This window comes from Neoarius graeffei, chromosome 25 (genome assembly GCF_027579695.1).
Source record: "Neoarius graeffei isolate fNeoGra1 chromosome 25, fNeoGra1.pri, whole genome shotgun sequence".
In the NCBI taxonomy this organism is placed as follows: domain Eukaryota; kingdom Metazoa; phylum Chordata; class Actinopteri; order Siluriformes; family Ariidae; genus Neoarius; species Neoarius graeffei.
Window position 1 is genome coordinate 28,373,426 of NC_083593.1, and position 25,718 is coordinate 28,399,143.

Sequence of the window (25,718 nt, forward strand, 5' to 3'; positions counted from 1 at the left end):
GCCGGCCGGTGAGGGCTAGCCGCTAGCCTAGCTCGGATACCTCCGCGTTTGCCTCTCTTCTGCTTCCGCATGTTCCGCCTGTGGCACTTCCACTGCGGGCTGGATGCAGGAGTGGGGGTCGGTGATTGAGCAGGCCTCCGGAGCAAACTGTAGCCGCATAGCACTTCCGTGTCCGCTGGATTTATATCCGTGAATATAGTTCTGTGGATGTCGAGCAGAAACTCACGGGAGTATGTGCGCCTTGAGACTAATGGACGCGACAAAGACGAACAGATACACACTGTTTTAAAACACAGAAAACACAAAAACACCGTTCTGTCAGGACAGTGAGGAGCCACTGCATGTGTGCCCGCCGCCATCTTGGTAAGAAGAAACCTGAGATGTAATTTTTTTAGCATGATCAGCACTTTGAGGAAAACCTAGACGTTAACATCGCAGGTAAGCATGGTGGAAAGATCATGGACATGTTTTTACTTATCAAATTCACCATTATTTCATGATATCCTTGTCAAAAGCTACTTTGTTTCTTACTCTTTCATTTGACTGTCGCCATTTTGTATCTAAACGTGCATTTGAGAAGTCACGTGAGGTGTCAATAATCGTAATCACTTTCACCGGTGTCCACCATTATCAACACCCTGTGGAATTAAGTGACATTTACAACTGTTATGTATCGATCTTTCTGTAACATTGCTGAAGTAGACGAAGTACTTTTTTTTTTAAAAAGTGCTGTGATTTTATAATTATATTTTTTCTGATTCATAACAGAATGGAATGCTTATAGAGTATTTGGAATCCTATTGCAATAAATAGAATTAGACCTAAATTAAATTCCTACCACATAAAAAAAAAACATGCTTGAAATATTCAGATTTTTCTATTCCATTCAGAAAATATTTTTTGCAGTTTGTTGTAAATATCTACCACATATTAGAATATCAGTAGACATTTTATATTTTGGTTTGAGGAATGGCATGCGACCTTTGACATGGATTTTCATGTGGTTACAATGTCAATTGCCTGTTGACATTTCTTGGTAAACTACAAAACTAGAAATTAATACAAACAGCAACGAATGATTAACAAAATGTGATCTACATGGGTGCAAGTTTTCCGGCATGTGCCGGAAGCTCCATTTTATTTTCGGTTCTGAAAAAGTCATTTTTCCAAATCGTGTAAATCCGTTAAGATTTTTTTTTTTTTTTTGGGGGGGGGTATGGGGTGGCCCTCTCACTGTCTCACTCTAATAGGGCCAATGATTTTCCGCGATCGCGGAAAACAGACGGAAATTACGGAATTTTTTTATAGTGAAATTATAAATAAATTATAATAAATAAATTATAAAAATTTATAATAATTTATAATAATAAATAAATTATAGCGTGTCAAAGTGTAACTGCCGCTAACGCCCAAGCAGACATGCCTTTCCGGTCAAGGCAGCTTTGTCGGTGATTGTGATTGGCTTGTGGCACACCTAGCCAGCCAATGAGCTGCTTGTTTACAGATTCGCTCCCTACATCGCAACCAGAATGGCGACTACTTAAAAGAAACGAATGCTCTGGTGGCCAAGGACGCCATATGGTTGCCAGTGGCAAGTGTGGACGTTGAGCGCTCCTTTTCCATGTATAAACATCTTCTAAATGACAGAAGATTCAGTCTCACGGAGACCAACACTAAACAACTTATGATGCTCTATCATAATGGCGATATCGAGCAGCGTTTCTAGGTACTCTGAGTGCTTGATGATTGATCTGCAAGGAATATTCAGGACTATCATTACAAAGTTAAACTATTCTAGTCTGTTTGAGAGTGTGTTCTGTGTTCTGTTAGGAAACATTGTTTCATGAGTTTGTGGTGTACTAAAAAAGATGGATATAGAGTAATATTTTTAAACAGTCACTTATGAGTATTGTCATTACAGGCTCAGTAAGTATTACGGAATATTAATTTATCCCTATTAATTTATCAGTACTCTCAATATTATATTGAGATTATATATGCTATTATATTGCATAAATTATATATGAGATGGGTTTTTAGTTAATGGTGAGCCTAGTTTCTTGATTTATCTGTTATCAGTATGTCAAGTAAAATATTTTGAGTTGTCTCAATCTGTGATCCCACTTTAATTTTTTATTAATGCAGTTTATCAGCTTACTGTCAGTGTAATTGTTTTTTATTATATTTTTTTTTCATGAATGACTTCATCATGCAAAGGACCATTTGTGTCTAGAGATGCAATACTTTGAAACCCAAGTAAAATTATGCCAGCCAGAATTACTAAATTGGAGCCAAACAGAACAATTTTGAACTGAAATTGTGAAACGGAATTTTTCATTGTCCGAAACGGAAAAAGCCAGATTTTGAAACGGAAAATCATTGGCTCTACTCTCAGTGTATTACCGGGTTACCGCGGTACAGTCTCTGCACGAGACAAATCTTTTCATCTCATCTTCGCCACAAACCTCATTAAATTTAAACGCCGCTCACCGGCGAGCGGTCCTGACTAGCCGTTGTTTCACGGTGCTATACATGTGTGATATCATGTTTCACACATGTACACGTTGTTTGACCAAATCAACACAGCTATTCCAGTGTATATATTAAAAAAAGGTATCACAGCAAAAGCATATTAAAAATGGTTGTTCCAACATTTAAATTAGTAGTTGCTAGATGTTTTGAAATATCAAGCCTTGTACTTGAAATATTATTTCAGATGAATTGATGAAATGTATTCAATATTTGATATGAATATGCAAATAATATAACTATTAATACTATAAATGTTTGCATGAGATTGCATGAGAGACAACCATTCTAACTTGTAATTAAAACATTTTTTCGAGCCCTAAGGGGGGCTCACCCCCCTTTGTAACCCCCCCTGCATGGCTGTGCCATGCAAGTCTGACTTTGTCAGATTTTTCAGGTTTTTGAAAATTTTATACTTGCACCCATGGATCTATCAAAATACTTAGAAATTGCGTAGAAAGTGGAATAAAATTATTTTCTGACAAAGGTTAAACATTATTAGTTCATTTGTTTACAAACATTACAATTTCTTCATCATTTACATAAGCACCAACATCAATATATTTATATAAAATATATTTTGGACTAAATGTAAGTCTATGTAAATTTTAAATAAAAACTGTGTTTTGTTAATACCACATACCAATTTTTTTTTTTTGATAATCATCTGGATGTTGATAATTGTGGAACGGTGTCGATAGCTGTGGACAAAGGTGTTGAAAATTGTGGAACGGTGTCACGTGATCTGATGCACTAAGTAATCAACTCATTTTTTTTCAATGGAAGTTTGAGTAATTATTCATGCACAATTTATGTATTGAAAGTCTTTTCTACTTTTGCAATGGCCAAAAGATTGTTAAGCTGTCGATAATTGTAGCCGCTGCTCTAGTACTATTTTTAAACTGCTTTAATTTGTAACTCTGGCTGAAAGTTTCATTTTCTGGGTTAGATGTCAGCGTTGCTGTAACAAACACACTGAGAAATATTTCATAATGCTCTGGTGGCCATTAATCCAAGCATCTGTGCTCATAATCACCCATAATGGTTTTACTGCATGACAAACACTTGAAATTTCAGAGTAGATGTGACAACAACTGGATTTGTGATGTATAACTGAGTCTAGTGTATGCTATTGTCTGGTCTTCAGTTCCTCCACAGATTGTGGTTCGTCCCCGGGATCAGATCACGGCGCTGGGACGTACTATGACGTTCCTGTGTGGCACTAAAGGAAACCCACCACCTGCAGTGTTCTGGCAAAAAGAAGGGAGCCAGGTAAGACAGGGCAGATGCAAATCAAGCTTTCTAATACCTTTAGAGGATGACTCAGAATGGTGTCACTCCTGCCTGAAGTCATGCTTGTTTTTACTTTTGCAAAATACTTTCTCAACATATATTGAGATATATTATCTCGATATATCTCATCTCATCTCATTATCTCAAGCCGCTTTATCCTTCTACAGGGTCGCAGGCAAGCTGGAGCCTATCCCAGCTGACTACGGGCGAAAGGCGGGGTACACCCTGGACAAGTCGCCAGGTCATCACAGGGCTGACACATAGACACAGACAACCATTCACACTCACATTCACACCTACGGTCAATTTAGAGTCACCAGTTAACCTAACCTGCATGTCTTTGGACTGTGGGGGAAACCGGAGCACCCGGAGGAAACCCACGCGGACACGGGGAGAACATGCAAACTCCACACAGAAAGGCCCTCGCCGGCCCCGGGGCTCGAACCCAGGACCTTCTTGCTGTGAGGCGACAGCGCTAACCACTACACCACCGTGCCGCCCTTATCTCGATATATATTAGTGACAAATATTTTACCAATTTTTTTCATATAGCACTTCTCCAAATTCCTAAACATCCGTGGATCATCATGTATTGTGTATTTTAACATGCAGACCTAAACTGTTGTTTCAGTTTTTGACAGTGTTTATTGCACTGATGGGCACGACTGCCAGGTCTAAAATTAGGCTTACAAACATGTGCAAAAGGAAGCGTGGCACGTGTGTAGGCTGGATGGACTTATTTGGTCTTTTCCACAAATCATAGTCGTGATGCAAGCTGAGGTCAATACATGGGCAGTCATGGTTAAACAAGCCAAAGCCATAATCATAAACTGGGGGAAAAGAAAGGAACGGGTCGTAACTACAACAGCAGAGTTCATAAAGAGAGAAATACAGAGAGTGAGCAAGGGAAAGAGGCAGACGGGCAACAGGCAAAGACAGAGAGATTATATATAGAGTTATTTTAGTCTACAACACTGATAAAATTTACGTTTATCTGATGTAAGGAAGGGCGGCACAGTGGTGTAGTGGTTAGCGCTGTCGCCTCACAGCAAGAAGGTCCGGGTTCGAGCCCCGTGGCCGGCGAGGGCCTTTCTGTGCGGAGTTTGCATGTTCTCCCCGTGTCCACGTGGGTTTCCTCCGGGTGCTCCGGTTTCCCCCACAGTCCAAAGACATGCAGGTTAGGTTAACTGGTGACTCTAAATTGACCGTAGGTGTGAATGTGAATGGTTGTCTGTGTCAGCCCTGTGATGACCTGGCGACTTGTCCAGGGTGTACCCCGCCTTTCGCCCGTAGTCAGCTGGGATAGGCTCCAGCTTGCCTGCGACCCTGTAGAAGGATAAAGCGGCTAGAGATAATGAGATGAGATGATGTAAGGAATGTATTAACAACATACATATAGTGGTGCTTGAAATTTTATGAACCTTTTAGAATTTTCTATATTTCTGCATAAATATGACCTAAAACATCAGATTTTCACACAAATCCTAAAAGTAGATAAAGAGAACCCAGTTAAACAAATGAGACAAAAATATTATACTTGGTCATTTATTTATTGAGGAAAATGATCCAATATTACATATCTGTGAATGGCAAAAGTATGTGAACCTCTAGGATTAGCAATTAATTTGAAGGTGAAATTAGAGTCAGGTGTTTTCAATCAATGGGATGACAATCAGGTTTGAGTGGGCACCCTGTTTTATTTAAAGAACAGGGATCTATCAAAGTCTGATCTTCACAACACATGTTTGTGGAAGTATATCATGGCACAAACAAAGGAGATTTCTGAGGACCTCAGAAAAAGCGTTGTTGTTGCTCATCAGGCTGGAAAAGGTTACAAAACCATCTCTAAAGAGTTTGGACTCCAACAATCCACAGTCAGACAGATTGTGTACAAATAGAGGAAGTTCAAGACCATTGTTACCCTCCCCAGGAGTGGTCGACCAACAAAGATCACTCCGAGAGCAAGGCGTGTAATAGTCGGCGAGGTCACAAAGGACCCCAGGGTAACTTCTAAGCAACTGAACAACAATGGTGTGCATGGCAGGGTTGCAAGGAGAAAGCCACTGCTCTCCAAAAAGAACATTGCTGCTCATCTGCAGTTTGCTAAAGATCACGTGGACAAGCCAGAAGGCTATTGGAAAAATGTTTTGTGGATGGATAAGACCAAAATAGAACTTTTTGGTTTAAATGAGAAGTGTTATGTTTTGGAGAAAGGAAAACACTGCGTTTCAGCATAAGAATCTTATCCCATCTGTGAAACATGGTGGTGGTAGCATCATGGTTTGGGCCTGTTTTGCTGCATCTGGGCCAGGACGGCTTGCCATCATTGATGGAACAATGAATTCTGAATTATACCAGAGAATTCTAAAGGAAAATGTCAGGACATCTGTCCATGAACTGAATCTCAAGAGAAGGTGGGTCATGCAGCAAGACAACGACCCTCAGCACACAGGTCATTCTACCAAAGAATGGTTAAAGAAGAATAAACTTAATGTTTTGGAATGGCCAAGTCAAAGTCCTGACCTTAAGCCAATCGAAATGTTGTGGAAGGACCTGAAGCGAGCAGTTCGTGTGAGGAAACCCACCAACATCCCAGAGTTGAAGCTGTTCTGTACGGAGAAATGGGCTAACATTCCTCCAAGCTGGTGTGCAGGACTGATCAACAGTTACCGGAAATGTTTAGTTGCAGTTATTGCTGCACAAGGGGGTCCCACCAGATACTGAAAGCAAAGGTTCACATACTTTTGCCACTCACAGATATGTAATACTGGTTCATTTTCCTCAATAAATAAATGACCAAGTACAATATTTTTGTCTCATTTGTTTAACTGGGTTCACAAACTTTCAAGCACCTGTATGTGTGTGTGTGTGTGTGTGTGTGTGTGTGTGTGTGTGTGTGTGTGTATATATATATATATATATAAATAAAATTTGCAAACATGAGTGTGCAGAACAAAGAATTCTGTGAGAAAGTGTGTGCTTTGGGGTTGGTAAAGAAGTAGAATGTGCTTTATTTTATGCATTTGAAGCTTACACTGGAGAAGATATAACAGGTTTGGGACAGAAAGCAAAGAAACTGTGTGGTTATGTATTTTGTCATTCTACCATCTATCGGCGTGTTGTCTGGATTTGTTTCTGAGAGAGAGCGTTCATATAAAGGATAAAGGGCAACTGATATAGACAACAAATCACAAAGCTTTAGAATGACTGTGGTCAGAGCCAGAGGGTAGGATGAGGGGTCAGTGAATAATCTCCAAAAATGAAACAGAAAGAAACAAACACACGCGTACGCACGCACGCGCACACACACACACACACCTCCCCCAGCTTCCTCAGACAATGGAGCAGCTGTCAACGTTGCTGCCTTCTGCATGAAGAAGGCTTCTTATCCTCAACCTTTTGTGCGTGACCCCTGTCCCTCTGACACCCGACACACATAAACCCTTAACCACCAAATGAGATAGCTCTACCACTGTTGTTTAATGTGTACATAAATCTTAATGGTCATCCAGATTTTATGTCCAAACCACAACTATAGTACTCATTGTTGTAATGTCTTTACAAATGCAAATTGTAAAGGCGTGAACTGCTCCGTTTTCTTTCTTGTATCTATTTGCATACATCTTCTTGGTATATATACCAAGAATTGAATAATACATACTCATATTAGTATGCCTGTGATATCCAAGATGTCAATTCAAATTTATAGCTTTTATATCGTTTGTATTGTTACCAATGAAGGATAGGAGTCGGAATTTTTGAGCATCTCATGATGATACCTTTCAAAGTGCTTATATACAGAGAGGATATTACACAGTTGTGGAAAGATAGAAGTTTCTTTTTGAGTGGTGAATGTTTCATGAATGAGCTTAAGCGAACGAATGATATATTTTTCAACATGAAAAGATAAACTTCATATCTTCATGCAACTGTGTAATGTTTTTTATATTATATGGACACATCCACATAAAAAATACACAAGTTAATCAAAAGAATTTTAATTTTGAACCGGTTCGCCATTTTGACATGCGTCAAGTCAGCAGGAAAACACTGGGAGTGACGTCATCGGAGTGAAATATCGGGAAATATATTACTCAGATCCGCAATGTATTTCACATGAAAGATGCGAGTTTTCAACATGAGAAGATAAACTTCATATCTTCAAGCCAACGTGTGATTTTTATTATATAGACACATTCACAAACAAAAAGTACCCATATTTATCAAAACAATTCATCGATTTCCTCATGAGTGACACACAAAGATTTATGTCACAATTTTGGATCTCCATGTTCTGGATGTAGTTCGTATGAAAAATACAAGTGGTGTATTTCCCAGTAAAACACTCATGTCCGTATAATATGTAACAATTATTCACTGAAGGTGAAGTGAATATTGGTGAATAAGAACTTTGACGAAGTTATTATTTACCGATATTCACTGAGCCTGAGGCGGATAATTGTTTTAGTATTACATGGTAGCCGCGGGGTCTTAAGTCTTAAATTTAATATTCCAAAATTAAGGCCTTAAAAAGTCTTAAATTGCTTTGCTCAAGTCTTAATTTTTTAAACAAAGGTCTTAAATTTACTCATACTATTCTACAATGTGAAAACGTGGGTTTTGCGTAACATCAGTTAATTTCTTGGAGTATATGCGCAAAGAAAGAAACAATATTGATACATTTTCGCACCGGCGCAATCGTCGGAGTCCGTGGTGGAGAGGAGACTCCGCGAATCGCAGCATGGGGAAGTGTCGTTTTAATCAGCAGTGGCTTTCAGATGAAAGATATCGTGATTGGGTGAGGGAGGTTCCTGGAAGTGACGTTGAAGCAAGATGCTGTGTTTGTCGAAAGGCCTTCAAGTTGTCCACTATAGGTCATTTCGCTTTAGAGTCTCACATGAAGAGATCAAAGCACATTACATCTGCCCTCCACCCAGGGCTCTACAGTGCGCGCATTTGTGAGCGAATTTTTCGGCATGCGAACGACGAAAAAAAACGCGCATTCGTGCGAGGGCTTCTTGCGGCCGACAGTTTAGGAAAGCACTGAGCACAGACGCGACGAGTTTAACATTCTAAAATGTATCAAACGTTAAACTGCAAAGTATGTAAATCCAGCGCTGGATAGCCTACCTAATATAGTGTAACGAGTAACGGCCTGTATTGTTGCAAGTGTGTGTGTTCTGCCTGCGCCTTGCTCCCTGTCTGTAGTTGCGTGCATTGCCTCTGTCTTGCACCTGCGATGGTTCCCATGGTAGCCGGGAGGGGGAGTGAAAAAAGTTACTTTTTTTTTGCCGTTCTGCCACATCTTTCTGTGATTGCCCCTCTTTCCCACGGTTGTATGTTGTGGGTGTGGCATTAGGTGGGAAAAGTGCTTTTTAGGGATTCATCAGATCATTCAACTGAGAGATAACTGAGAGCTGGTTCGGACCGAGCTGAGAAATATATTCGCTATGCAGAGAATAACAGCGTTTTTTAAAAGCAATGATGGTGGAAACAAGAATAAAAGAACGGACGAGGAAGAAAGTGTAGTGAAGAAAGCTAGAACGACGGGAGAAGGTGCGGGAAAATTATATAATGAGATGGAAAGCACACACCCCAGTGCAAACATTTAGATGGGAACATACAACACAGCAGAAAAACAAATAATATACAGTATACACAAATGGTGCATTTCACAACACAGCAGAAAAACAAAGAATATATATACAACTGGGCGTGTTGAGTTGCAGATGTTAATTGCACATTAGTTATAGAAACTCAGTTCAGCTACAAAACTCAGGATATTGCACTGTATTTGGTATTGCATTGTATTGGGTATGGATGTAAAAGTGTAGAAATATAAAATATACAAAAGCTATAAAAACTAAAAAGTTGCTCTGTGAGGTTGCACTGTAATAAGTATTGCACTGCATCAAGTAAGTGTGAGAATATTGTCCTTTTAGGTCCTTGTTGGTGCATTGTTGCACCTGCCAGAAGTGGCATCAGTCAGTGCATGTAATTGGCCTTTTTCACATTACGTCACTTGCAGAAGAACCTCACATCCGTTTTCAGCCTTTTGAATGGAAGAAGAGGCAGCATGCTAATCTGCTGGCTAACAAGTAGCAACCGTAGAAAGTCAGTAAACTTCCTTTCCAAAACAAGGCAGATAGGTGACTGGAATGGTCGCTAACAATACGTAATGATAAACAACAATGCGCAATATTATTATCAGTCTTATCTGTGAATGGCACAGTTTTGTTAACATATGTTGCCGCCGTATACCTCTTCTTCCATTCAAAAGGCTGAAAACGGATATGAGTTCCCCTGCAAGTGACGTAATGTGAAAAAGGCTAATTGTTCAAGGTGGTTATGGCCTGTGGGGAAAAAAACTGTTTTTGAGTCTGTTGGTCCTTGCTTTGATGCACCTGTAACGCCTGCCTGAGGGCAGCAAGTCAAAGAACTCAGAGCCAGGGTGGGAGCTGTCCTTGATGATGATGTTAGCTCTGCTGAGCTCTGCTCTCTGTTTAGCTACTGTTTGTTCATTCATTCAGTTGTTCATTATTCATTTTATTCATTCGTTCATTCATTCATTCATTCTCAATTGAATTTTGCATTTTATGTGTTGGTGTGTCTAAGGTTTGCGCTGCAATAAACCTCTAAAATGAAAACCTACTTGTGCTTGTGCCCCCATTTTTTTCCCTGTGCTCCTAAAATTTTTAACTTACGAGCACGTGTGCTCCTGAAAAAAAAAGTTGGTGTAGAGCCCTGCCTCCATGGCCACCAGCCCATCGCTCAGTTCTGCACGGTTCAATCTCCGAATGCACCTGGAGTTGGCACTAGCACCACTGTGAACATCAGCAGCATCAGCCAAGCCAGACATCATTGGCAAGGCTAGCAACAACACAAGGGCAAGGGGCATGATGGGTGTCGGTGGAACCCTGACACTTTGGGCAGAGGTGCTCTGGATTTTATAAACAATTATGGGACACCACTCGTACAGCTCGAATGAGGGCATAAGCGAACTCTTTAAGGCTATGTTCCCAGACTCGGAAGTCGCTACAACATTCTCCTGTGGAAAAAAACAAAACATCTTTGTGGCAGTTTTCGTGTACGGGCGGAGCACAGAAGACGGCAGGACAGAGCTCAGGTTGATAACGGTTTTATTGTCACACTTTCCAGTGAACAATCTAATCAAACACACAGACAGCCACACACGCAACCAGCGTCTGGTTCGGGGGAGAGCCCCTCTGCTCTCTGCTCTCCCTCTTTAAATAGGGCGCGGTCACTGGGAAGACACACACAAACACAGGTTAATTAACGTCAGGTGTAGTGATTCTGCCACTTACCTTCCCTGACTCCACCCTCCTGTCACAGACCGGCGCTTGACCACGCCCCCGCTGCCACATACCCCCGGCCTGCAGCCGACTCTCCCCCCCCCCCTTGACGGGAGAGGAAGTCCGCCACGACCATCTGCGCCCCCAGCCTGTGGACCACCTTGAAATTAAAGGGTTGGAGTGCCAGATACCAACGGGTGATCCGCGCGTTGGCATCCTTCATGCGGTGGAGCCACTGGAGGGGCGCGTGGTCTGAACAGAGGGTGAAAGGGCGCCCCAGCAGGTAGTACCAGAGGGTGAGGACCACCCACTTGATGGCCAGACACTCTTTCTCTATGGTGCTGTAGCGCCCCTCACACACCGACAGCTTCCTGCTGATGTACAGGACGGGGCGGTCCTCCCCCTCTACCTCCTGGGACAAAACCGCCCCCAGCCCTCTGTCTGACGCATCGGTCTGCAACATCAAGGGGAGAGAAAAGTCAGGGGAGTGTAAAAGCGGCCCCCCACACAGTGCAGCGTTTACCTCAGAAAACGCCTGCTGGCATTGCTCCGTCCACTGGACCGGGTCTGGTGCCCCCTTTTTAGTGAGATCAGGTCCATAACGTATTGAATTTCGTTCTTACTTTGTGAAGGTCCCTCCTCCCAATTTTCCCGCAGCACGTCTAGAATGCCACGCGGCTTACGCCCATATAATAATTCGAACGGGGAGAACCCTGTGGAGGCTTGGGGGACCTCTCGCACTGAAAACAACAAGGGCTCGAGCCACTTATCCCAATTGCATGCGTCCTCACTTACGAATTTTTTAATGATATTCTTGAGGGTGCGGTTGAACCGTTCAACTAAACCGTCCGTTTGTGGGTGATGCACGCTGGTGCGGATCGGCTTAATCCCCAATAACCCATACAGTTTGTGCAGTGTCCGTGACATAAACGTGGTGCCCTGATCAGTCAGAATCTCTTTCGGGATTCCAACTCGGGAGATAACGCGGAAGAGCGCCTCCGCAATACTGCGTGCTGAGATATTGCACAGAGGCACTGCTTTCGGGTATCGCGTGGCATAGTCCACCAGAACTAATATAAAGCGGTACCCTCGTGCTGACCTATCTAATGGCCCGACGAGATCCATCCCAATTCTTTCAAACGGGGTCTCGATTAAAGGTAGAGGGCGCAAAGGCACTTTTGGATTGGCCGCTGGATTTACTAACTGGCATTCGCGGCACGCCGTACACCACCTACGAACATCACCACGAATCCCCGGCCAATAGAATCGGGCCATTATTTGGGCTAGTGTCTTATCCTGCCCTAGGTGTCCAGCCATGGGATTAAAGTGAGCCGCCTGGAATACCAATTCCCGGCGGCTCTTTGGAATTAAAAGCTGCGTGATTTGCTCTCTCATCCAAGTGTCCTGCGTCACTCGGTATAATCTATCCTTCATAATAGAGAAATAGGGGAAGGACGGGGTGGCGTTCGGCGGGAGCGTTTGACCATCGATTACTCTCACTTGGTCAAACGCATGCCGCAGAGTCTTGTCTCGCGATTGTTCTAACGGGAAACCCGCGAGGGATTCCCCGAGAGAGAGAGGAGGAGCCTGTGGCTCCTCACTCTGACGCGGAGATGACGTAGACGGCTCTGTGACAGCTGCTCCCGCCAAGGCGACACCGGGACCTCCCCCTGCTGAAGTATGGCAGGACCCACTCTCTACTAAATGGCTCATCAACTCCCCGAATCCCGGCCAATCAGTCCCCAAAATTATCGAGTGGGTGAGGCGAGGATTAACCGACGCCTTTACTATAAATTTTTCCCCTCGGAAAAAAATGTGGACCGACACCAAAGGGTAGCTGTGAACATCCCTGTGCACACACAACACCTTCACCCCCTGTGCTCCCCCCAATGCCTCGTTTTGCACCAGGCTTTGGTGAAATTGAGGTTTGATTACAACCGGAATCCACCAACACCTGATATGTATCCCCTTGAATACTCACCGGTATGCGATACGCTCCGGCCCGATCGAGGGCGGCTTCTGGCGTGTCGGGGATCCGAACCACCGCGCCTACCTCCATTGCCGTGCACTGTTGTTGGAGGTGGCCCGGTTCCCCGCAGCACCAGCAAACCGGCCCGGGCTTCCTCTCTGCACCGGTGTTCTGGGGCTCACTGACCTCGGGGGGGGGGAGAGACAGACACAGAAGGGCGAAATGGGAGGGCACCGCGGGTGCGGCGGGCCGGCTGGGGTGGTGCCGGCCCCCACCTCCGCGGTGGGGGAATGGGGCGAGGACGGGACACAGAAGGAGGGGGAGAGAGAGAGAGAGGAGAGAAGAGGCTGTCTGCTGTCCTGCCACCGGAACAGCTGCCAAATGGTCCTCCGCCAGCTCAATGGCCTGATCCAGCGACGCTGGGCGGTGGCACTGGACCCACTCCGCGGTTCCTGTGGGCAAGCGCGCGATGAACTGCTCCAGCACCACCTGATCGACGATCTCCTCGGCGTCGCGGTTGTTGGCCCTCAGCCACCGCCAGCAGGCGTCCCGGAGTTGCTGACCAAACGCGAACGGCCGGCCGACTTCCTCCAAGCGCAGAGCGCAGAAGCACTGGTGCTGCTGTTCGGGGGTGCGCCCCACCCGCTGGAGGATGGCCCGGAGAAGGTCCGCGTAGGCCAGCCGGCGGTCGGCGGGGAGCTGTAGCGCGGCCAGCTGCGCCTCTCCCGTTAGCAGGGGGAGGAGGCGCGCCGCGCGCTGATCCATTGGCCACCCCGAGGTCTCCGTGACTTGCTGAAAGAGCGTGCTGAAAGCCTCGGGGTCATCCTGCGGGCCCATCTTTGTCAGGGTGAGGGAGGACGGGCCCGCGGTGGAAGCGTCGGTTGTCCCCGCCGACACGAGGAGGTGCCGGAACGCCTGTCGGTCCTCCTGCTGGGCCAACACCAGGGCCTTGAAGCGCTGCTCCTGCTCCTTAGAGTGTGACTAGCGCTTGGTGCTGGCTTTGCTGGGCCGTAGCGAGGGTGTGGACCAGGTCAGCGAATGGGGAAGACTCCATGGGGCCGTTCGGCGTTGATGCTCCATCCCGGGTTTCAGCACCACTGTGGCAGTTTGCGTGTATGGGCGGAGCACAGAAGACGGCAGGACAGAGCTCAGGTTGATAACGGTTTTATTGTCACACCTTTCAGCGAACAATCTAATCAAACACACAGACAGCCACACACACAACCGGCGTCTGGTTCAGGGGAGAGCCCCTCTGCTCTCTGCTCTCCCTCTTTAAATAGGGCACGGTCACTGGGAAGACACACACAAACACAGGTTAATTAACGTCAGGTGTAGTGATTCTGCCACTTACCTTCCCTGACTCCGCCCTCCTGTCACAGACCGGCACTTGACCACGCCCCCGCTGCCACAGTCTTGCATAACAAAATTCGGTCTTGCTTGTCTTGAATGTGAAGATTCGACAAGCAATGCACATAATGACTTTTAAGTATATAACCTTTATAATAAAAGTATTTTTACTTGAGGGCGGCACGGTGGTGTAGTGGTTAGCACTGTCGCCTCACAGCAAAAAGGTCCAGGTTCGAGCCCCGTGGCCGACGAGGGCCTTTCTGTGCGGAGTTTGCATGTTCTCCCCGTGTCCGCGTGGGTTTCCTCCGGGTGCTCCGGTTTCCCCCACAGTCCAAAGACATGCAGGTTAGGTTAACTGGTGACTCTAAATTGACTGTAGGTGTGATTGTGAGTGTGAATGGTTGTCTGTGTCTATGTGTCAGCCCTGTGATGACCTGGCGACTTGTCCAGGGTGTACCCCGCCTTTCGCCCGTAGTCAGCTGGGATAGGCTCCAGCTTGCCTGCGACCCTGTAGAACAGGATAAAGCAGCTAAAGATAATGAGATGAGATGAGATTTTTACTTGAAACATTTGTCATTATTGGGAATTTGATCTGGTGTTCTACGACCGCGTAATGGGTGCGATGTAGGTCTTAATTCTCATTTAAGTGGTCTTAAAAAGGTCTTAAAGTCTTAAATTTATGGTGGTCAAACCTGGGGAAACCCTGTATTAATACACCAGTGATTATGTAAAAAAAATTAAAAATCATATATAAAAATAAATAATTTATTTCAAACTTCAAAAGCGGCATGCAAATGTAATAAAGGCGTTGCACAGATTTGTCTCACTTATCTATGCTGAGTCACATAAAATACTTTGTTTTGAAATTGATAAAATAAACCACAATTCCACCTTACCTTTGAATAGTTTTAGATCAAACTTCATAGCATCTTTAGTGCTTTTAGGAACAGCATTTTCTTTCATCATTTGTAATTCTTCCTCACTTGCGGTGACAAAGCAATTGGCTGCTATTTTGCCGAATTGCTCGAGGTGATTATAGAGTAATAGTCTAAATTTCTCAACCAATCAGCGTGCGCGATTCCCTGTAATCACCTGCATATTTATACTAAAACCTAATACACTACTGTTCAAAAGTTTGGGGTCACCCAGACAATTTTGTGTTTTCCATGAAAAGTCACACTTTTATTTACCACCATAAGTTGTAAAATGAATAGAAAATATAGTCAAGACATTTTTCTGGCCATTTTGAGCATTTAATCAATCCCACAAATGTGATGCTCCAGAAACTCAATCTGCTCAAAGGAAGGTCAGTTTTATAGCTTCTCTAAAGAGCTAAACTGTTTTCAGCTGTGCTAACATGATTGTACAAGGGTTTTCTAATCATCCATTAGCCTTCTGAGGCAATGAGCAAACACATTGTACCATTAGAACACTGGAGTGATAGTTGCTGGAAATGGGCCTCTATACACCTATGTAGATATTGCACCAAAAAACAGACATTTGCAGCTAGAATAGTCATTTACCACATTAGCAATGTATAGAGTGTATTTCTGATTAGTTTAAAGTGATCATTGAAAAGAACAGTGCTTTTCTTTCAAAAATAAGGACATTTCAAAGTGACCCCAAACTTTTGAACGGTAGTGTATGTGAATGTTGATGTACTGTATATCAGTATTTAACTCCTTTTGCCTATGTACAGTACAACCTGCTGCTTTTAAAACAGTATTGTAGTATAATATATACAGAAGAATAACATTTTGTCTATTAAGTAAAAGCCTATAAGCCTGATTTAAATTTTGTGATTATTTTATTATGCTTTATTTAGATTTATACTGGCAAAGGTACAATGCTGTAGCATGTGTGTTTGTGCTGTACAGTGCAGCTTTGATTAATTCCATAAAAAACTAATACTGAATATATTTATTTGCTTTGATGCTATCATGTTCAGTGTGATTTGTTGAAAAACACACAAAAACATAATTTTATTCTAATAAAGTGATTCTTTTCACTTTTTCCCTTTCAGATGCTGATGTTTCCTAGCCAGCCACCCGCACAGGCAGGTCGCTTCTCTGTGTCACTGAGTGGTGAGCTCACCATCAGCAATGTGCACAGCGAGGATTCTGGGTATTATATTTGCCAGGCTATCAGCGTGGCAGGGAGTGTCCTCACCAAAGCCCTGCTGGAAGTAGAGGACGGTGGGTAACAGCACCAATGTTATTGGTCTGCTCTTATGTGTGTAACCATCACATACATCATCATTCACCCCAACACAGAGCTGCTAACAGACGATTGGTATTTTAATATCAGTCTAATATCATTAAGCTTCCGGGTCCATGAATGTAATTGTATTATTCGTGCATGACCTTATCACAGCGAGCTTTACCCAGTGTGGTTCATTTTCACCCGGAAAATAAATTAAAACCTCTTCAAAGCCATCCCAAATTAAAAATTCCACATCCTCAAAGGAGTGAGCAGCAGGAGGCAGGGGAGACATAATCAGAAAGGACAAGCCGTCATCACACTATGCAAATAACCTGACAACATTTGCCCACTCCCTCCTGCTCCCCAATGACCAATAAACTGTTTATGCATCATGTGTAGAATCGTGTTTGTGTGTGTGTATGCAGGCAGATTCACATCTCTGAATGTTGCAAACACACCACTGTATACCAGAATAATGTCACTGACTGAGGACATATGCAGTACCAGACAAAGGTTTAGATAAACCTTCTAATTCAGTGGTTTTTCTTTATTTTTATTAATTAAAGGATACTTCCTGTCTTAAAGTAATGATGGATGTCGTTTCTCTTTACTTAGTTGAGCGGTTCTTGACATAATATGGATTACTACAGTTGTGGAATATGGCTATTTACTGTATTTTTATTATTTACTATTGACTAATCTTAAACACATTAAGAAGGTAAGAAATTACACTAATTAACTTTTGACGAGGCACACCTGTTAATTGAAAAGCATTCCAGGTCACTACCTCATGAAGCTGGTTAAGATAATGCCAATAGTGTGCAAAGCGTCATGAAGGTAAACGGTGGCTACTTTGAAGAATCTAAAATATGAAGCTTTTTTTTTGATGTTGTTTAACAGTTTTTTGTTTACCACATAATTCCATGTATGGTCCGTATGCTATTTCATAGTTTTGATGTCTTCAGTCTTGTTCTACAATGTAGAAAATAGTCACAATACAGACAAACCGATGAGTGAGTAGGTGTGTCCAAACTTTTGACTGGTACTGTATGTTGTAGAATGTCCACAAAACAATTAATTTCTCATATGACTTACATTAGAATTGGTATTTAAACATTTGTACTCTCCTTCTTTTTTAATTTCTTTTTTAGTTAATAAGACAAAAAAAAAAAAAACCTGTCATATTACCAAAGATCCCAGAAAATGCAAAATCCTCTGTTCTGATCATTGTGATGAAAACTCTGACTTTTACAAAACATGAGATACTGGAGGCTCTTTCCATACATGTTAAACAAGTAGTTATACTGGTAAGCGTACTGTTTTAACATAAACAGAAAAGTAGAAAATAGTCAAAATACAGAAAAACTTATGAGTGGGTGTGTCCAAACTTTTGACTGGTCCTATGAGCAACATTAACCACACTCTCATATAAATCACTCTTTATCCTGAATTTCTAAATAAAATACCAGTTGTTTTGAAATATAATACAGTATGTATTTCCCCACACTTAATGAACTTCACCCATCTATTACTGTGTAATGAATATTTCATTTAATACAAGACTATTTTTGCGATCGTTGGTGGAGGCGCTAACCTAGAGTGATGGCATTGTAAAAGAAGAAGAAGCCTTTATTTGTCACATGCACACTCAAGCACAGTGAAATTCATCCTCTGCATTTAACCCATCTGAAGCAGTGAACACACGCATGCACACACACACAAGTGAGCAATTATCTCTCACACACACACACACACACACACACACACACACACACACACAGCAGTGGACAGCTATGCTACAGCGCCCAGGGAGCAGTTGGGGGTTAGGTGTCTTGCTCAAGGGCACTTCAAACCAAGGCTGCCCCCTGTTAACCTGACCGCATGTCTTTGAACTGTGGGGGAAACCAGAGCATCCGGAGGAAACCCATACAGACACGGGGAGAACATGCAGACTCCACACAGAAAAGGCCCCGGCAGTCACTGAGCTCGAACCCAGAACCTTCTTGCTGTGAGGCGACAGTGCTAACCACCACATCACCATGCTGCCCACATAAAATGGGGTTGGGTTAGAATGAAAATGTTACTAAGGGATGCGAATAGGTGATAAACAGTTAAATCAGCTCGCCTCATTTCTTTTAAATCCTGTATGCATTTTTGTAATGATATAATTAAATTTCACAAACAGAATTTAAGGTAACATAAATCAAATGTGGCTTATAGCTTCTTGGCAGCACTTACGGGTGAGCATACTTATGAGTATTCAGAGAACTCTGACCTAATTTCTTTCTATGATGGCTATAATGTGATATTTAATTCATTTTGCTGGCATTTTATCGAATCTTCTAGGTACACCACCATTCACAATGACACATCGACTGTCTGATTCACATTTAGGAGCGATGATTGAGTTGCCTGACTTGATAAAAGATTCAGATTCATAAAACACAGGACTCAGTTATGTTTAGTTAGTGTTTGGGTGAAGTATCCTGTTAATGTTGATGTTTGTTGTCCTACAGTCAGAGACATTCACAAAACCAGGTTACAAGAAATTTAAAAGGACTTCAGATGAAGTCAGGAAAAAAAAAAGGTTTGGGATTGTATCTGCATTAAAATTTGGTGACTGGGAATATACCTCAATTTTGGACCAAAGAGGATTGGGAAACAGCAGTGCACCAGTGGACTTTGTAAAATCTTAACATCTCTTGTTGCCTTATTCTGTCCATGGCATCACAGACACTTTAATTTAGGAGAAGAAGAAGCCTTTATTTGTCACATGTACAGTGGATCTTGAAAGTTTGTGAACCCTTTAGAATTTTCTATATTACTGCATAAATATCATCAGATATCATCAGTAGATACCTAAAACATCATCAGATTTTCACTCATGTCCTAAAAGTAGATAAAGAGAACCCAGTTAAATATCCATCCATCCATCCATCCATCCATCCATTATCTGTAGCCACTTATCCTGTTCTACAGGGTCGCAGGCAAGCTGGAGCCTATCCCAGCTGACTATGGGTGAGAGGCGGGGTACACCCTGGACAAGTCGCCAGGTTATCGCAGGGCCCAGTTAAACAAATGAGACAAAAATATTATACTTGGTTATTTATTTATTGAGGAAAATGATCCAATATTACATATCTGTGAGTGGCAAAAGTATGTGAACCTTCGCTTTCAGTATCTGGTGTGACCCCCTTGTGCAGCAATAACTGCAACTAAACATTTCCGGTAACTGCTGACCAGTCCTGCACACTGGCTTGGAGGAATTTTAGCCCATTCCTCCGTACAGAACAGCTTCAACTCTGGGATGTTGGTGGGTTTCCTCACACGAACTGCTCGCTTCAGGTCCTTCCACAACATTTCGATTGGAGTATGGTCAGGACTTTAACTTGGCCATTCCAAAACATTACATTTATTCTTCTTTAACCATTCTTTGGTAGAACGACTTGTGTGCTTAGGGTCATTGTCTTGCTGCATGACCCACCTTCTCTTGAGATTCAGGCTACATCCACACGACAACGGCAATGAGATGTTATTTAAAAATATATCGCGTCCAAATGGGCAACTTTCAGTAAAATATCAGGTCCATATGGCAACGCAACGCTTGCTGAAAACGATGCAATACACATGCCACACCTCTAGGGGCGCTGTAAGACGGTCCCTTCGGAGACACCAGAGCAATAGAAGAAGTAAGGACGCATGCGCATAAACTATTATGCGCGAGACTTCATATTAGCCACAAAGTCAGGAAAATCTGTTCGTAAAATTACATTATAATGACCAAATACAATGAAAAGTATTTTTCCAGTCTCACCTGTGAAAGGTAATCCCATGTGATCTCGTTTGGACGGCAAACCTGTTGGTACAATTAAACGCAGCTAATCTTTATTCTCCGCTTTGACCTTTCCAATATGGCGGCGAGGATGACGTATGATTCTACGCGGAAGGCGGCGTCTTTAATGGTCCGGAATAAATTGAATACTACACGTTGATGGATTAATTTGTTGTTTCTCACCTGTGAAAGGTAATCTCATGTGATCTCGTTTGGACGGTAAACCTGTTGGTACAGTTAAAGGCAGCGCATGACTCTTTATTCTCCGCTTTGACCTATCCAATATGGCAGCGAGGATGACGTATGATTCTACGGTGAAGGCGGCGTCTTTAATGGTCCGGAATAAATTGAATACTACACGTTGATGGATTAATTTGCTCCTCTACGCCCTTTTTGAAGAATGTACTGTAGGACTAAAACCAATATCTGAAGAGGTGAGATCGCTCCTTTTTTCCCCTATTTTTGCTGGCGGGATTGACTCTGCCCTAAGGGCAGAGTCTCTCTCTCTCTCTCTCTCTCTCTCTCTCTCTCTTTGCACCATTACACAATAAATATTCACAGTGAAAATATTTTGTAAGCGCGTTTCATGAACCAAGTTATAGGATTTGTTGACAACTCGCATCGCAATGAGAAGATCATTGGCACTACTGGTGTTAAGAATCAGACCATTTCATAAATGAATATTTTGCTGTAGAGCTGCAGTGTTTGTACAATTGCATGTTTTTGCTTCACTATTACTTTTTCCTGGTGATATTCTGGTGATATTCGTTACACTTCTACCCGGCGTGAAGCACTCACAGTCATGTGGTTGTGACGTCATCGTAAACAAATCCGTTCTACTCATCCAGACAACTTCACAACAGCAACGTTGCCAGATCTTTCCACTCTGGAACCCGTTCTCAAAAAGATTGCGTTTTGGGCACCCAAAACGCCGGTGCCGTGTGGACACCAGGCCTAAACGATAAGCAATTGTATCGGAGTCACCTGAATCCGTTGCCGTGTGGACAGGGCCTCAGTTCATGGACAGATGTCCTGATATTTTCCTTTAGAATTTTCTGGTATAATTCAGAATTCATTGTTCCATCAATGATGGCAAGCCGTTCTGGCCCAGATGCAGCAAAACAGGCCCAAACCATAATACTCCCACCACCATGTTTCACAGATGGGATAAGGTTCTTATGCTGGAATGCAGTGTTTTCCTTTCTCCAAACAAAACTGTTGCTTCTCATTTAAACCAAAAAGTTCTCATCCGTCCACAAAACATTTTTCCAATAGCCTTCTGGCTTGTCCACGTGATCTTTAGCAAACTGCAGACAAGCAGCAGTGTTCTTTTTGGAGAGCAGTGGCTTTCTCCTTGCAACTCTGCCATGCACACTATTGTTATTCAGTGTTCTCCTGATGGTGGACTCATGAACATTAACATTAGACAATGTGAGAGAGGCCCTCAGTTGCTTAGAAGTTACCCTGGGGTCCTTTGTGACCTCGCCGACTATTACACGCCTTGCTCTTGGAGTGATCTTTGTTGGTCGACCACTCCTGGGGGAGGGTAACAATGGTCTTGAATTTCCTCCATTTGTACACAATCTGTCTGACTGTGGATTGTTGGAGTCCAAACTCTTTAGAGATGGTTTTGCAACCTTTTCCAGCCTGATTAGCATCAACAACACTTTTCCTGAGGTCCTCAGAAATCTCCTTTGTTCGTGCCATTATGCACTTCCACAAACACGTGTTGTGAAGATCAGACTTTGATAGATCCCTGTTCTTTAAATAAAACAGGGTGCCCACTCACACCTGATTGTCATCCCATTGATTGAAAACACCTGACTCTAATTTCACCTTCAAATTAACTTCTAATGCTAGAGATTCACATACTTTTGCCACTCATAGATAATGTAATATTGGATCATTTTCCTCAATAAATAAATGACCAAGTATAATATTTTTGTCTCATTTGTTTAACTGGGTTCTCTTTATCTATTTTTAGGACTTGTGTGAAAATCTGATGATGTTTTAGGTCATATTTATGCAGAAATATAGAAAATTCTAAAGGTTTCACAAACTTTCAAGCACCACTGTGCTACAGCACAATGAAATTATTTAGTTTGCATATCAAAACTTGTTAAGAAGTTGGGGTCAGAGCACAGGGTCAGCCATGATACAGCAACCCTGGAGTAGATAGGGTTAAGGGCCTTATGCAAGCAGCCAACAGTGGCAGCTTGGCAGTGCTGGGGCTTAAACCCCCACTTTCTGAGCAGTAAACCACAGCCTTAACCATTGAGCCACCACTGCTCCCAAAACCCATTCTATCTCGGCATGGTGGTGTAATGGTTAGCACTGTCACCTTACAGCAAGAAGGTTCTCGATTCGAGCCCAGCGGCCGATGGGGGCCTTTCTGTGTGGAGTTTGCATGTTCTCCCTGTGTCTGCATGGGTTTCCTCCGGGTGCTCCGGTTTCCCCCACAGTTCAAAGACATGTAGTTAGGTTAACGTGGGGTGGCCTTAGGCTGAGGTGCCCTTGAGCAAGGCACCTAACTCCGTCTGCTCCCCAGGCGCTATTAGCATGGCTGCCCATTGCTCTGGGTATATGTGTGTGCTCATTGCTCATGTGTGTGCTCATTGCTCATGTGTGTGTTCCCTGCTTCAGATGGGTTAAATGCAGAGAGGAATTTCACAAGTGTACTGTACGTGTGATGAATAAAGTTGTTGTTGTTCTTCTTCTTCCTCTTCTTTTTCCTCTTCTTCTTCTTCTAAAACACATACAGCTTTGCAGACCATCATTTGAATTAATCAGTGTTCCTCTCCATGAAAATTTCTGGCCATGAAAATAGTAACCATATTAACAATATGCCAACATTACAGGTGCTGGTCATATAATTAGAATATCATGAAAAAGTTGATTTATTTCAGTAATTCCATTCAGAAAGTGAAACTTGTATATTATATTCATTCATTACACACAGGCTGATATATATTTCAAATGTTTATTTCTTTTAATGTTGATGATTATAACTGACAACTAATGAAAATCCCAAATTCAGTATCTCAGAAAATTAGAATATTACTTAAGACCAATACAAAAAAAGGATTTTTAGAAATGTTGGCCAACTGAAAAGTATGAACATAAAAAGTATGAGCATGTACAGCACTCAATACTTAGTTGGGGCTCCTTTTGCCTGAATTACTGCAGCAATGCGGTGTGGCATGGAGTCGATCAGTCTGTGGCACTGCTCAGGTGTTATGAGAGCCCAGGTTGCTCTGATAGTGGCCTTCAGCTCTTCTGCATTTTTGGGTCTGGCGTATTGCATCTTCCTCTTCACAATACCCCATAGATTTTCTATAGGGTTAAGGTCAGGCGAGTTTGCTGGCCAATTAAGAACAGGGATACCATGGTCCTTAAACCAGGTACTGGTAGCTTTGGCACTGTGTGCAGGTGCCAAGTCCTGTTGGAAAATGAAATCTGCATCTCCATAAAGTTGGTCAGCAGCAGGAAGCATGACGTGCTCTAAAACTTCCTGGTAGATGGCTGCGTTGACCTTGGACCTCAGAAAACACAGTGGACCAACAGATGACATGGCACCCCAAACCATCACTGACTGTGGAAACTTTACACTGGACCTCAAGCAACGTGGATTCTGTGCCTCTCCTCTCTTCCTCCAGACTCTGGGACCTTGATTTCCAAAGGAAATGCAAAATTTACTTTCATCAGAGAACATAACTTTGGACCACTCAGCAGCAGTCCAGTCCTTTTTGTCTTTAGCCCAGGCGAGACACTTCTGACGCGGTCTCTTGTTCAAGAGGAACGCAACAGCGGAAACCCATGTCTTGCATACATCTGTGCGTGGTGGTTCTTGAAGCACTGACTCCAGCTGCAGTCCACTCTTTGTGAATCTCCCCCACATTTTTGAATGGGTTTTGTTTCACAATCCTCCCCAGGGTGCGATTATCCCTATTGCTTGTACACTTTTTTTCTACCACATCTTTTCCTTCCCTTTGCCTCTCTATTAATGTGCTTGGACACAGAGCTCTGTGAACAGTCAGCCTCTTTAGCAATGACCTTTTGTGTCTTGCCCTCCTTGTGCAAGGTGTCAATGGTCGTCTTTTGGACAACTGTCAAGTCAGCAGTCTTCCCCATGATTGTGTAGCCTACAGAACTAGACTGAGAGACCATTTAAAGGCCTTTACACAGGGGTGGGCAATTATTTTTTCCATGGGGCCACATGAGAAACAGAAAATTTTGTGGAGGGCCGGACCAAAAGGCTGAACTAAATTCTGCATAATATTAATTGTATTTCTTTATATAAAGCAGTAAATAGCATTGTTTTTACAAGCTGCTAAGACTGGTAAGAGTATGGAAAAAACGAGGTTGCCTTACAAAAAAATGTCATTTATTCAATCAAATTTCCCAAAACAATGGTTAACAAAATGTGAACGTTTGTACCATTTTTTTTCAGTCACATTCACCCCAAAACACAATAAAGACATCACAATATTGTCTTTCTACTCCAAATATCAAGCAAGATACATCATATTATAATAATGATGCCGTGTCGATTTGGTGTAGGTATCAGATCTACAGATCGGCTCAGGCTCTGACGCCTGCTGGTGACATCACACTATGTGATTGGCTGGACCGTTTGAAGGATGACGTACAAGTTTGTGGTTGGTCTGGACAAATTACGGAAGTAGTTATCGCGGGATTAGGTTTCGTGGGATTTCATGTCATGTTCATGTCGCACATTGCGTTTTTGTTGAACACAACTTAAAAATAAAAGCAATGCACATTCAGTCCATGCATGAGGTAAAATTAGAAAATACGTTTATTTTGTAATTTCTAATTAACCTTACGCGGGCTGGTCAGAATGAACCAAAGGGCCGGATGCGGCCTGCGGGCCGTAAAATGCCCAGGTCTGCCTTTGCAGGTGTTTTGAGTTAATTAGCTGATTAGAGTGTGGCACCAGGTGTCTTCAATATTGAACCTTTTCACAATATTCTAATTTTCTGAGATACTGAATTTGGGGTTTTCATTAGCTGTCAGTTATAATCATCAAAATTAAAAGAAATAAACACTTGAAATATATCAGTTTGTGTGTAATGAATGAATATAATATACAAGTTTCACTTTTTGAATGGAATTACTGAAATAAATAAGCTTTTTCATGATATTCTAATTATATGACCAGCACCTGTATACAATAGACTCTTAAGCACCCCAAGTCTCTGAATGCCACTCCAAA

The 25,718-nt window shown here is 42.7% G+C and overlaps 1 protein-coding gene across 1 annotated transcript in view; it reads left to right on the top strand.

The window, feature by feature from the left end:
- robo3 (roundabout, axon guidance receptor, homolog 3 (Drosophila)) overlaps window positions 1-25,718 on the top strand; it is a 295,525-nt gene that overhangs the window by 169,287 nt on the left and 100,520 nt on the right. Inside the window, exons 8-9 of the mRNA XM_060908923.1 lie at window positions 3,677-3,801; window positions 16,475-16,646. Of these exons, the coding sequence (XP_060764906.1) occupies window positions 3,677-3,801; window positions 16,475-16,646 (297 nt within the window). The remainder of the gene's footprint in view (window positions 1-3,676; window positions 3,802-16,474; window positions 16,647-25,718) is intronic.